At 38.0% G+C, this 13,391-nt stretch overlaps 1 protein-coding gene across 14 annotated transcripts in view; it reads right to left on the minus strand.

Annotated features, from left to right (window-relative positions):
• Fmn1 (formin 1) overlaps window positions 1–13,187 on the minus strand; it is a 395,944-nt gene extending 382,757 nt beyond the window's left edge. For 10 of the 14 annotated variants that reach the window (XR_013438865.1, XR_005729027.2, XR_013438864.1 and 7 more), the window contains exons 1-2: window positions 13,070–13,187; window positions 12,448–12,601 (exon numbers count right to left, since the gene is read on the minus strand). Coding sequence is in view for 2 of the 14 variants with exons in the window: in XM_040274270.2 (XP_040130204.2) it covers window positions 12,448–12,449 (2 nt within the window). In the remaining 12 variants the exon portion in view is untranslated. The remainder of the gene's footprint in view (window positions 1–12,447; window positions 12,602–13,069) is intronic. The other 4 variants (XM_040274270.2, XM_040274267.2, XM_040274263.2 and 1 more) reach the window with 3 other exon arrangements.
• Between the last annotated feature and the right edge of the window lie 204 nt (window positions 13,188–13,391).

Raw genomic sequence — 13,391 nt, forward strand, 5'->3', positions numbered from 1 at the left:
CATCAGCCCTTAAAATTCTGAAAGACCCTACGTGGTCAGACCCTTATCTATTTTTCTAGCTTCATTTTGCACCACCCAGGGACAGTTACCTTTTGGTGGCTCACATGCGGGCCACAACTTCCTGCTGTGGGGGTTCCACACATGCCATTCCTTCTGCACAAAATGATTGCCACTGCTCTTTTACATTCTTTCTCTCCCAAAAATTTTTTGCATATTCCACATAGTTTCATTCCTAAACATTTTTTATATCAGAGTTTTATCAACTGACACTATTTCAGAGATGTCTCTTCTCACTTCCCAGAGCAGACAAATTCCCTCTTCTGTGCCCCGAACAGTAGCCACTGCTATTGGCACCCACCCACATCCTCTAAATATCACCTTCACATAGAGAGTTGCTCACTGCAAATACCCATGGCTTTCTATCCAATGTCTTTATTCTGCCCATGAGAGTACCTCCCTCGCACACAAGCTAGTAGTTGATAAGTTTGGAGTGACTGGCAGAAATCGGATCATGACATAAGTCTAAATTTTGTCCTAAGTCCAATGAGAAGCTACTGGAGAGTTTTAACACAGGGAAGAGAAAAGATCTAATTACATTTTAAAAAGGTCACTTGAACTGCTGCTTTATAGAAAATAGACTATGAAAGGGCAGGCAAGGAGGCACAGAGAGACTAGTTGAGAGGTTAGTTCCAAGACTACTTTTCTAGAAGGAATCATTGGAAGTGCAACTGAAAGCAGAGTGGCCTTCTATAGCATAGCAGCGAGCTCCTTCAACTTCAGGTCAGCCACAGGAGAGCAGATTGCCTAAAAGGGACCTCAGAAATGTTGTTCATTCAAGATGGTCCTCAGAAGGGGATGACAATTGTATTCTTTTAATGTATAAAGCAGAGATAAGCAAACAGAATATAAAAAGGATAAGCAGTTTATCTGTGGTACTAACATTTCACAAGGGGAAGATAATTAGGTGAATAATGCCTAAAGGAAAAGAACAATGAAGAGAAGTTTGAGAAACACTGTTCTAGAACATTAGGCTGCAGGCTCCTTCTTAGGGCCACCAGTTGCTATTACGCTGGCCTGGGATGGCCCCCAGCCTCCTGGACCAATAGCCCCAAAACTGCCCTGTCACCTCATGTTTCCTTGGAGAGGTACAGACACTGACTCATTCTCCTTCTCAATGGGAAGATGGTCCAGTAAGATAAGATGGTCTATTTGCAAGTCAGCCTCTCTGAACACAAATGCTCCTGTTTGCAGACTCTCTAGAAGCACAGTGAAAGAAGTAAGTTTCAGGAGTTACATAGGGTAATGCAGATATTGTGCATCTCAGCAGGACCTCTGGTTCCATGTTTCACGTTTCTCTTTCTACAAAGACTCCTTCAACCCTTCACCTGATAAAGTTCTGTGCTTTCAACAAAGTACAGGCAAAAATATCTCCTGCCCTGGAATCTGGGGGAGGGGAGGTTGTGGAAAATTATTCCTTCCCTTAAGCATCCTGAGACTTTATAAAAATAATAGGAATAGCTACTATTTCTTGAGAACTTGAGACAGGCACTATGTAAGCATTTCATCTGAATGGTTTCATTTAATCCTCCCACTATAACCCCATTTTACAGATAGAAAACCAAGCCTTAGAGAAATGGAAGCACTTGCTTGATGTCAGATAGCTAATGCATGGTAGAATGGAGATTCAACATCAAGCAGTCTCTTAAACTATAGACTCTACAGACACTGTTATATTACTCACTCCACTGAGTTTTAATCAGCAGTGCATGTGCCTCTTTCCTCTATTAAATCAAACATACACAATCCAAGCCTGGTATCATAAAAACAGAAAGAGTTTTAAAATAAAACCCTTTTGTATAACTTTAGGAAATGACTTATTGAGACTCTGCTTTCTCATCTATAAAATGGAGATAATAAATGCCTATCTAATAAGTTTGTTGTTGAGACAAATTTAGATCCAAACTTCAAGGCACTTACCATAGTGACACATAGAGGCCTATTTAATTAATCATGTCTTAACTGAGTGTCTATGGAATGCCAGCCCTGTAATGGAAACAGAAATAATGAAACACCTGTCATGGAGCTCACACACCAGGAATTTAGTACATGTGGGCTGCTCTCACTCTTGAGAATAGAGACTGTTACTAAGCATGGGATTTCTAAAGTTCTGTAACACCTGGCACCAAGTACACAGCCTAACATCTTAGTGAGTGAATAATGATGACTTACACAATTCCAGAGACCCAGAGTACTGGGGATTATGAATGATGCTGTTAAGGTTGTGGATTGATACTTATCAAACAGCAGGTAAAACACCTGAAAGTAAAGGGCAGCAAGATCACACCTGGAGGTTATATGTATGAAAGCCATGTAATTATAGAGTTACCGCTGAACAACTCTTAAAATTATATTTATGGAACAAGGTAGAAAGTAATAAAATGAATGATATAGAAATAAAAATACATTTAGCAATACTCAAGAGGTGCGGTGGGGAGGAAGATTCAAAGGCATTAATCATCCCCAAAAAGGTAGTAAATGGATATTATCCATTTAAAGGACAAAGTAATTTACAAATACAGCATCATAATGACAATATTAATTTATTTTTAACCAAATCATTATCATTTATTTTTAGATAGAGAATTTTTGTTAAAGAAATAATATGTCTTGAAATGAGGTAAAATTATTTGAAGATGTAGCTAATTCTTCCCACCAGAAATACAGATCATTGTTATTTTATTCTTGATATATTTTTTATTTTTTGTTGCAAAGAAATTATTTCTTTAAAATAATTTCACATCTCTATTTCACATTTATGATTGTTTCTTTTAATTACATCTAAAAACAATAGAGTGTGTTTTTTGCTTATGCTGCAAATGGTATCTTTAAAATCACTTTAAGAATCCCATTTTCCAGGCAGAAAAGATTGGTTTCTTTTGCTCTTTATAAACCAATCCACTTAAATATACAGCTAACGAATGGTCACATATATGTTTATACTTTTTAGGGTTTTTACATTAAGACTAAGAGATTATGAAAAGCTTCATGATGTTAGACTATGTCTGTTGGAGTCTTGAAGACAAGGATTTTCAACCTCAGTGGCTTTCCTTGTCCCTTCCTGTTTAAGACATTATTATTGAATGTCAACACTTGCTTGCTGTCATAAACAACAAATTGGAATAATCTAGACCTAGAAAGGAATAATAATCTGAAATACATAGCAATGACATAGATGTTAAACCTAGCTTCTACCTGATGTTTGGTTGATGAAATAGCTGAGCTACCTGTTTAGGTTTGGCAAAAGGTACCACAGAAACTTTTTTTGTTTTTGGGGAAATAGTTTGGGAGAAAAGTTGGTATGGTATTCTGCACTGCTGGTGGGACTGCAAATTGGTACAACCACTCTGAAAAGCAGTAGAAGATTCCTCAAAAAACTAGGAGTGAAACCACCATTTGACCTGATTATACCAATCCTTAGTACATATCCAAAGAAGTTAAAAATCAGCATACCTCAATGATGCAGCCACATCAATGTTTACAGCAGCACAATTCACAACAGATAAGCTATAGAAACAATCTAGATGCCCTTCAACAGATGAATGGATAAAGAAAATGTGGTATATATATACAATGTAATATTAATAAGCCACAAAAAGAATGACTTTATGACATTTGCTGGTAAATGGATGGAGTTGGAAACTAAAAGTATGTAAGCCAATACTCAAAATCCAAAGGCTGAATGTTCTCTGTGATATGTGAATGGGTGGGAGAAGTACAGAAGTTTGATGGATTAGACAAAGGGGAATGAAGGGAATGGAGGGAGGATAGGAAAGATAGTAGAATAAATAGGACATAACTTTCCTATGTTCACATATGAATACATCACAGTGAAACTCCACATCATGTACAACCACAAGAATGGTATACTAATTAGATAAGATATACTCCATGTATATATTGTATGTCAAAATACTCTGCTGTTATATTTATCTAAAAAGAACAAATTTAAAAAAAAGAATGAGGTGGCAACATACGCAGATATGGAAAGCTCTCCAAGACATATTGTCACATTTTTAAAAAACAAGGTACAGTACATCACATGATGATACTAACTATATAAATCTTTAAAGTGTATTTATGTACATATGGCATTTCATTAATTTTAAGATGCACACTTTGTTTCCACTGCAGAATTTTTCTTAGCATTTTTCTTTATGCAATTATACAGATATAATTTGTATTTGTGTAACTGTATAAAATTATAATCAATAATTATTTAGGTTTGATAAAATACATTATAGGCTTTCCAGACAATACAAAATAAATTATCAATAATTAAAAAAAGAAAACCTGGTATTTTGATTTATTTCTTAGACTAATTCAAAGAATCTGCTGAGTTCTGAATTATTACATTAAAATTACAGAAGGTATTTTTCAATTTCAGTGAACCACTAGCTGTGATAATTTTGTAAATTCCAGTTTAGAGAATAGAAAATATATTTTTGCTTTTTTACTTTTGGGAAATGTCTTCTCTCAAAGAAAGTTTATATGCTGTGTTTTTATAAATGAAAGAAGAAACTTTTCATAAAATTATTTGTGAAGTGCTTTAACTCTATTACTGCACTGTATTAAAGTGCATTTCTAGTCTAGGAGTTAGTGATATTCACAAGGAAAATGATAGAGTTCTTTCTTTAAAGAAAACTCAGACATTATCCATCCTATTCCATCTCCTAAAGCTGAACTTTCTTTCATTGCAACCCTCGTGAATGGCCATCCCATCTTGCCTTAAATTCTTTATAATTCTTCTGTAGCAAAGAGTTACCCACCCCAGAAGGAAGCCTTCGTGGCGTTTCAGACACCTCTAAATGTAAAAGTTTTTCCCTTATTTTGAGCCAAAATGTACTTTTTATTTGTTTCTTTCCAGTAGTGTTTATTCTTACTTTCAGAACTGCAATGAGTAAATCCATATTGTCTTCTGACTAATTGCCCTTTAAATACCACCAACCAACTTGTTTCCTGAGACATCATCCTGACCAAAGCACTCAACCTCTTCAGTAAGCTCTCAAATACAACAGTTTTCATCCTTAAAGATCCTATGTATCAAATAAAAAGTACACTGAAATTTAATTTCATTCCAATCAGAATGGCAATCATCAAGAATACAAATAACAATAAATACTGACAAGGATATGGAGAAAATGCTACAGTTATATATTGTTGGTGGGACTGCAAATTAGTACACCTACTTTGTAAAGCAATATAGAGATTCCTCAAAAGATTAGAAATGGAACCACCATATGACCCAGTTATCCTTGGTCCAAAATAACTAAAATTAACATACTGTAGTTATACATGCATACTTATGTTTATAGCAGAATTCACAAAAACCAAGTTATGGAATCAGGCTAGGTACCTATCAACGGATGACTAGATAAAGAAAATGTGGTATACATACTGTTGAGTTTTACTGAGCCATAAAGAAGAATGAAATTATGTCATGGACGATAAATGAATAGAACTGGAAAACATCATGCTAAGTGAGATAAGTCAGACTCAGAACCCAGGGGGAAGGAGGTAGAGAGGGTGAAAAGAGGGGCTAGGAAATTAAATTTACTAAGTTATGCTATGTGAATATACAATAATGAATCCCACTATTATGTATAATGTACCAATAAAACTTTTGGAAATTCCTGCATATCATCCAACTATTATCTGTGATCAACAGTTTTACTTTACAAAGTAGCACCCACAGTTAAAAACAGTTCCTTTAAAAAAATGCCAAAATTTGTTTCAGGATTAAATATAATTCATGCAACTGTCACTTTAAATCATTAGATGAACATACCGTAAATAGCTAGATATTATCTTACTATCCCTTCACCTATCTTGAGTTTCAGTTTCCCCTTTGCCATAGTTTTCTGCCTTTGCAACTTTGGAGACTATTTTTAAATTCTGATTGCAAGCAACTAAAACTGGTTTTGGAAACCTTAAAAAAAAAAACAGACATATTTAATTTTATGAAATTTGTGGAAAATTTCATGAAATAAGAGTAGAAAGCCAAGAGTAGGAGGAACAGGAAGTAGAGCCTCCAGGGTCTCTGCAGGAGGTTCACAGGCCATCCCCTGCTGCACCTCCCTCCCTATGACTTAACTCCAGTGACTCCTAGTCACTGTAATCCTCCAACCCAAAACGCTAACTTGGGAAAGAGAAGCGATGTGGCCCAGGTTGGATCAGCTCTCTATTCCTGGTTTAACTAGTCTTGATCAGGGACAGTGTCATACAGGGGACTCCAGGCCTGCAGACTGAAGTCATTCCTAGAGAAAGGAAAACGGATGTGAACAAGACAAAACCCCCAAATTGTTGTATTTCTAAAGGAAAGTAATGATCAGAGACATTAATCTATTTATTCTTATTTCTCCTTATTCCCTCCTTTTGCTTGAACCTCTCCCCTCCCCATAAGACAAGTATCAGAATTGATACTTATTGCATCAGGAGAGCTGTGTGACAAGGAGAAAAAGAGAAATAGTCATGGATATTTCTAGATTTTTTTTTCTCAACTCCTAAATTTCTAGAACAACATAAGGAATTTCTGGAAGGATACTTAAAAAGAGAGACTTATGGGTAAGCAAAGTCTTGAAGAAATATGAAATATGAATGATCTCCCCAGGGTTATCAGAAATGGAGGGAGGGAGGCTTGAGGACCCTAGAGAAGAGAGCACACAGGCCCTGCTTCCTTTATAAATATCTACCCTGACCCCTCTTCCTTCTCGGATGCGGTTTGGGCAGTGGTTCCCTTCACAGCCATTTTAGAGTCTTCACTGGCTCTCCAGTTTGTCATTTGCCCTTGATTTTAAAATTTTGTTCTTCTTAACAAATTATGTTAATTAAGCTCTTGAATTTAACAAATGGTGATACAAATTGGCAGCTATGGATATGTTATGATTACAACCAAAGATAAAAAAAAAAATCCCCTCCCAAAAAAGCCAAGCCCCAAAAGCTGAGTCTGGGAGTTGATTGCCCTCTTTGTTTTTTGTAGTCATCAGGGATATTACTTCCTGAAGACAAGTTGAGTGATGTACTGAACAAAGCCCAGGGAGTCCAGTGACCTGGATCTATTCTTAGCTGAATGTGTGTGACCTTGGGCAAATCACTTTTGTTTCCCCCTCTCAATATTCTCCATGTATGAGAAAAAAATCTTGTCACCTACATAGAGAATAATTTAAGTACAGTAATTATACCCAAGATGTAAAATGCAAAATATTGCTGTTTAAGACAGCGTTGATTATTTCTGAAAACAATCAATATGCTAGTTTTCCTTAAGACACTGCAGCTTTTTGGAATTTTAGTTCTTCAAATAATCATAAAAATTAACTTATGTTTTCATAGCCTAAAATTAGGGCCACCTTAAGGCAAATCAGAAAGTGACCTTAACACAAGGACAATACCCCCTGTTATGTGAGATGTGTTCTAATCATATTTACTTGGCGGCTGTATAGGTAGAAAAGAGAGGGAACAAAAGCCCTGCTTGTTTTCTATAGGTAAAATGTTGATGATGCTACAAAAGAAAAGAGATAAATGGAGATAAGGACACTAGCAAATGAGAACAGGACTGATGCCAATTTTGTAGATGAATTCCATTTTCTGCAAATCTGTGGGCTTTTAAAAAAATTATTTGCAAAGCTTTCCAAATATAAGCTAGGCTTAGAAAATTTTCTAAAGTGGATGCCTTCATCTAAAAGGAGAAAGGATGACCATTTTAATGCTTAAATAAAAGCAACCCCTGCTTTTTACTAGATCCACACCCACAATACTGCACTATATTTATGGTTTATCCTGCTTTGAAAGCTTAACAATAAAATTTAAAGCCAGGAATGTTCTCTGTGGCTTACTAGGACACAGACAGAAAGTAGTATGCAAGCCAATCAGGTAAATACTATCCAGATTCCATTTAGAGCTATACCCTTGAGCACATTAGCCTCTCTGAGTCCTGACTTCCTCATCTATGGGTGAAGCAGAGCACCGTTTGCCTATTGTCAAGAGCTATGAGCAGAATAAGTAACCTAAGGAAGGAGCTTAACTCTTATTAAGCCCAAGATGGACAAGAGGGATATATAATTCATTCTCACTGCTGCCCTTAGAATAGACTTTGAGGACAATTTTCTCAGATTAGAGAACATCAACAAGTTACATGGACCCTGTGGTGTAATGGTGAGAAATCAACTTTATTAGGATGCACAAGGCTGTGCTTCCAGTTAGTGAATGATTCAATGCAGCAAGGCACCCTTTGGAAACAGTGGCAAAGATTTTATTTACTGCCTCCTGGGCACTGGACACATTTAAACATAATATTTGCCAAGTTGTAATTCAATGGGAAGAGGAGAAATACCATTAAACACAATGACAGCAATTATTCCAAAATACTTTCTCCTTCCTAGCTCATCAATTTTATAACATTAAAGAGCAGAAACTCTGCTCTGTAGCACTTAGAGAAACTGAGACCCTGGAAAGAGTTCTTGGGATTCTGAAGAGAAGCTCTTGGGGAACATGAGACAGTACTATGATCACATGTGTCCTCTTCAAAAGAGTTCTCAGTCACATGAATGATGTGATTCATTCAACCAATTCCACATAACTTCATTTGTGCAAATATCAAAGTTTGGGAAACTTTGCAGTTCCCCAAAATTACTACAGTGAGTAGACCACTGAAGAGGCAGGTTCTCTTTCTTTTTTAAACACCTGTATTTTTCTTTCCATGTTCCACAAAGGATTTCATGAGAGAAAGCATCTGAACCTGGATGAGTATGTATAAAAACTTATGTGGGTAAAAATGGAGCAAACATGGGCTAACAATAGCATTGCTCTCTTTGATGGATTTTAAAAGTATCAGTCTTCTGGTTACCCAGGTGCTTCTTTCATAAGAGCATGCAGAGCTTAGAGCACTCTTATCTGACATGAAAAGCCTAGGGAAGATATGAGAGTACTAGGCCCTTAGAGTAGCCACATAATGGTTGCTCTGCTTTTATCTCCCCTCCCCAGTCAGCCTTTTAGCAGTGTCTGCTCCTTCTCAATTAATGTCCAGATCCTGATGGCCAAGACAAATGCTGATGCATCCTGCCTACCTTCAAAATATTTCTCCTAATATCTTGTCACTTGGAATACCAAAAGAAAAAGTGTTTAATTTGGAGAGTGTTGATCTTTAGTAATGATCTATTATACTTTGGAAAAAAGAACTAAGCATGGTCTTAATAAGAAGGAACACAAAAGAAATCAGTTTTGATTACAGTAAGGCTATTAAAAAAAACAGGTTTAAAAAGAGGAAAAACTTAACTAGAAGCCTGCTTCTTGTAGAGAATTTCAGAAATATTGGTCATTTCAGGAAAGTGGTAGGATAAGGAGGCCCCAAAGAGGACCAGCCCTCTCCCTTCTCCCAACACCCACACATCACTAAGGCAGTATATGTTCAATGCCTAGAGAAGGACAGAAATCTGGACTACTCTGGGAAATTTTTATACTCTTAGACAGGACTTTAAAATCCTAAATAAGAGAGAAATATTTATTCCCCAGATCTTTGTTTTACATGTTGATAAGTAAGGAAATTTGTAGCTTTCTTTACATCTTCCCATCATGGTAATTATTATTTTACAGGGCATGCAAATAACTGCTTTATCAGCACTTTAACACAGGCGTCAAATTCAGGGATGTGTCAATTCCTTCACAAGGCCAGCCTGTTGGTGCAAACTTATATTTGCTATACAAGAACACAATTCCCATGGTTTAGCATCTTTGCAAGATCAAGCAAATCAGATTAACAGCTGTAACTCTGTCAACACGAAGGTTGGAGCCTGCTGAGAATTAAGCTTCTTTTTTAATAGAGACTATGTACCTCTAAAAATAATGACTGTTATTAAAGGTTATGGCCCAACAACAGATTATGAATAACTCCCAAACATGATCCAACTACCAACAGTGGAATCACTACATGTTATTAAATATCTCTGATGAATTTTCACAAATAAAATTTTAATTTAAAAACTCATTAAAGATAAGGTCATTTGAAACACTACAGCTTGGGACATGCATAAGCCAAAAGCTTTAACATAAGATTAGACTTTGAGACATGGTATATGTGGTAAGAGAGGTGGGCTTCTCCATCCTCTATCAAAGGTGTTTAGCATCATCACATCAAAGTAGAGTCTCTTCTCACTCCCCTTCCTTTGGGGATAGTGCTATCAACTATATGTCTGCACATGGAGGAAGACCAGGATATGAAACCTACTCTCAGAAAATCATAGAACCTACTGAACCCCATTCCCTTGGTCAAAGCATTTAGTCTATACAGATTACAATCGTGACCGTGGCCTCATCAATCAGATTTCTTTTCTGGGATTTTTCACTTTGGAGGTGGAGGAGAAAGGAGCTGTCCTTGGGTAACAAAGCTAGAAGGATGTGAATCTAGAGCTTACGAAGGTGATAAGACAGGGTCTATGATAGAAAAGAATAAGGCCAACACAGAGAAAAAAAGAACAAACTAGATAGAAGAAACAATATCAAGAGACAAAGAGACAGAAACTTTGAAAGTTTCTGAATCTTAAAACCCAACTGTAGGTAGACCAGCTTGGAAATTCAGACATTTGAATCTGCTTTTATTCAGTGAAGAAAACCAAAAATGCTTATTTTTGCATAAGATTTTTTTTCTGCTGAGTTTCTATCCCATATATCAGAAAGGATCTTAACTAATATAACTAAAAAAATACTCTAAATTTCAAATACTCCTCCACAAGTGGATAGAACTATTAATAGCCTTTTCAGAATGAGAGAATTGATCCACAGAGATGTTTAGTGATTGCTTTCTATTTTCTATATGAATAAGGAGAAATATATTAGAAAAGAAAAATACTGTAAAATATAAGTTCTTCCATGTTGGCAAGTTAAGAGTTTCTTTAATTCCCAGGAACATTTGAAGAAAAGCACTTTGGCTTCCTCTGGGCAGAAGCCAATGCATTCACTAATGATTCCATAAAAAGCACAATTAACTAAATCAGTGCACTGAGCATCCAGTGAGAAAGCTACAGCCTAAGATAGGCCCAGAGGCCCAGAAATTGTCTCTAAAGCTGCATCTTTATTGCATCTTAACTGAGACCTTGATAAGGACTCGTGCTGGTAAGAGAAATTTCTGTCCCAACACATGTGACTTCAGTCAGTGTCACCCTTGCAAGATGTAGTCCTATGAGGAATCTGAAGACTACCATCCCCCTTTGCATTATCTCTGAGACCTAAAAGGGAAGGGGAAAGTTAAGTAGGAAAGAATGCACACTTTTAAGGTCTTTATTATCCCTTTTGGCTAATATCATTAATGGCAGTTAACATTAGTTCTCCACTTATTATTTGCCAGTAATTACTAAGCATTTTACTTATTTTATTTTCTTTAATACACACAACTTCTTGTATGAGGCAGATAATATTGTTCCCATTTTAGAGATGAGAAACTAAAGCTCAAGAGCCAAAATCACTTAGTTAGTAAATGACTGGTCCAGAATTTCAAATTATGTCTGACAGGTTTATGAGCTTAGTCATTATGATATACTGCCTCTTGACCATTGTCCATCATATCCCCCCACCCCGTGATGCCACTACTTCTTAGTTACTGCAGTCTCTCTAAAAACATTTTACTTTTTGGTTCTGCTACTAGATTGTAACACAGTTGAAAGGGAATTAATGTTTAGATATCTCTGATCAAGGAGACCTAGGATTCACAGAATACTCTTAAGGCAACATCTTTCACAGTGACAGTTAATTTATTATGCAATTCTCAACTTTATAGTTTTCTTCCTGAAAGAGGGTTGGTAAGTCTGAAACCCAAGAGATCTTGCAGTAAGCCCTGGAAACAACTGAGCAATGACTGTCAAATCTCAGTGATATGCCTATGAGTTGCTATTTGGTGTGGGAAATCGAACCTAATTCTCCCTCTCAGGAACTCACATCCCCCAAGGTGGAATAGCACATGATGAGACATATCACCTATGTAAACATGGACAAGAAACATGCTTCAGTAGTAACTAGAGCCCCTCTGAGATAAAGTTAGATGCTCTGCTGCTTGATCTGGCCCTCTTAATGGTATAAGTCTGGGCATTCACCTCTCCATGACTGAAATACTCATACTGCACAGGTCTATAGATAGGTCCAAGACTCTGCATTCAGCCCATCAGGAGTGTGTGAATGCCAATGTCAAACTCTCCAGAGTCATCAAGACAAAATGTGAATGATTAAAATACTGCTTTTCCTTTGGCAATCTCAACTGCAACTGGGGATAAGGAAAATCACTGCCACCCCACTCTCACTCTTCTCCAACTACATGTCCTTGAGTTCACTGAGGGCTTGGCTGTGGCCTCAGGAGATAAGGGCTTTGCTTGCTATTTAGGGGAAAAGGCGGGGGGGTCCAGCACTTACATGCCTGAACAGAGGCTGCCTTTACAGAACCTGAAGAGCTCTGATGGAGGAAGAGAAGCTGTTGATGGTTGTGGTCCTGGTGGTGATGATGATGATGATGATGATGATGATGATGATGATGAAAGAAGAAGATGGTGATGAAAACGACGAAAATCTATAAATAGGAGCACAAAGCAGCAACAGATATCCTTCTAATCATTGCCAATCATAATCACTAAACGATTTTGTTCTCAATGCAATCCCACTGCGGTGCTCGACCTCCAAGCTAAACACTTCCAGCTTCAAAATAAAGCACTGCATCCTTCCCTCCCCAGTCCTCCAACCCTTCCGTCTTTCCTTTGCCAAGCCAAGAATGAGACTGCACTGGCGGGTCAGAAACTAAGACCTGAGAATTAGTGGCAGGAGTTCTGTAGGGAGGAGCTTTGGGGTAACCCCCGGGGGTGCCTATCAAGGCACTTCCCAGTAGCTTGGTTGGGGAAGCTCTGAAGAGCCAACGCAGGAGAGGGAGATAATGTATGGGGCATAACCGATTTGACAGAAATCTGCAGCCAGGGGAGGTGGAGCTATTGGTCGGGAAGAAGAGATGGGGCAGACGGCCGGGAAGAAGACTGGCTTTCTTTACCTGACCAGGTGTAATAGCCGAGGCGGCTGCAGCGAGGATGCTGAGCTCCAGTCCAGAGCCAGAGCTGGAAGAGGCTGCGGCGCCGTCCTGCGCCGAGGCCCCGCCCCCAACCCGAGGCCCCGCCTCCCTAGCACGCGCCGGCCGGACGGGCTGTTTGGGGGAGGTGAGCAGTGGACTGATTGGCAGCGATCACGACCAATGGAAACAAGCAGCGGTTCTGGGAGGTGGATGGGAAGGTGGGGCGGGAGGCGTAGGCGTCCAATCAATAGCCGAGCCGCTAGGCCTGGCTGGGGGCTCCGAGCTGCCACTGGGGACCTCCAGG

Source organism: Ictidomys tridecemlineatus, chromosome 5 (assembly GCF_052094955.1).
Source record: "Ictidomys tridecemlineatus isolate mIctTri1 chromosome 5, mIctTri1.hap1, whole genome shotgun sequence".
Taxonomy (NCBI): Eukaryota; Metazoa; Chordata; class Mammalia; order Rodentia; family Sciuridae; genus Ictidomys; species Ictidomys tridecemlineatus.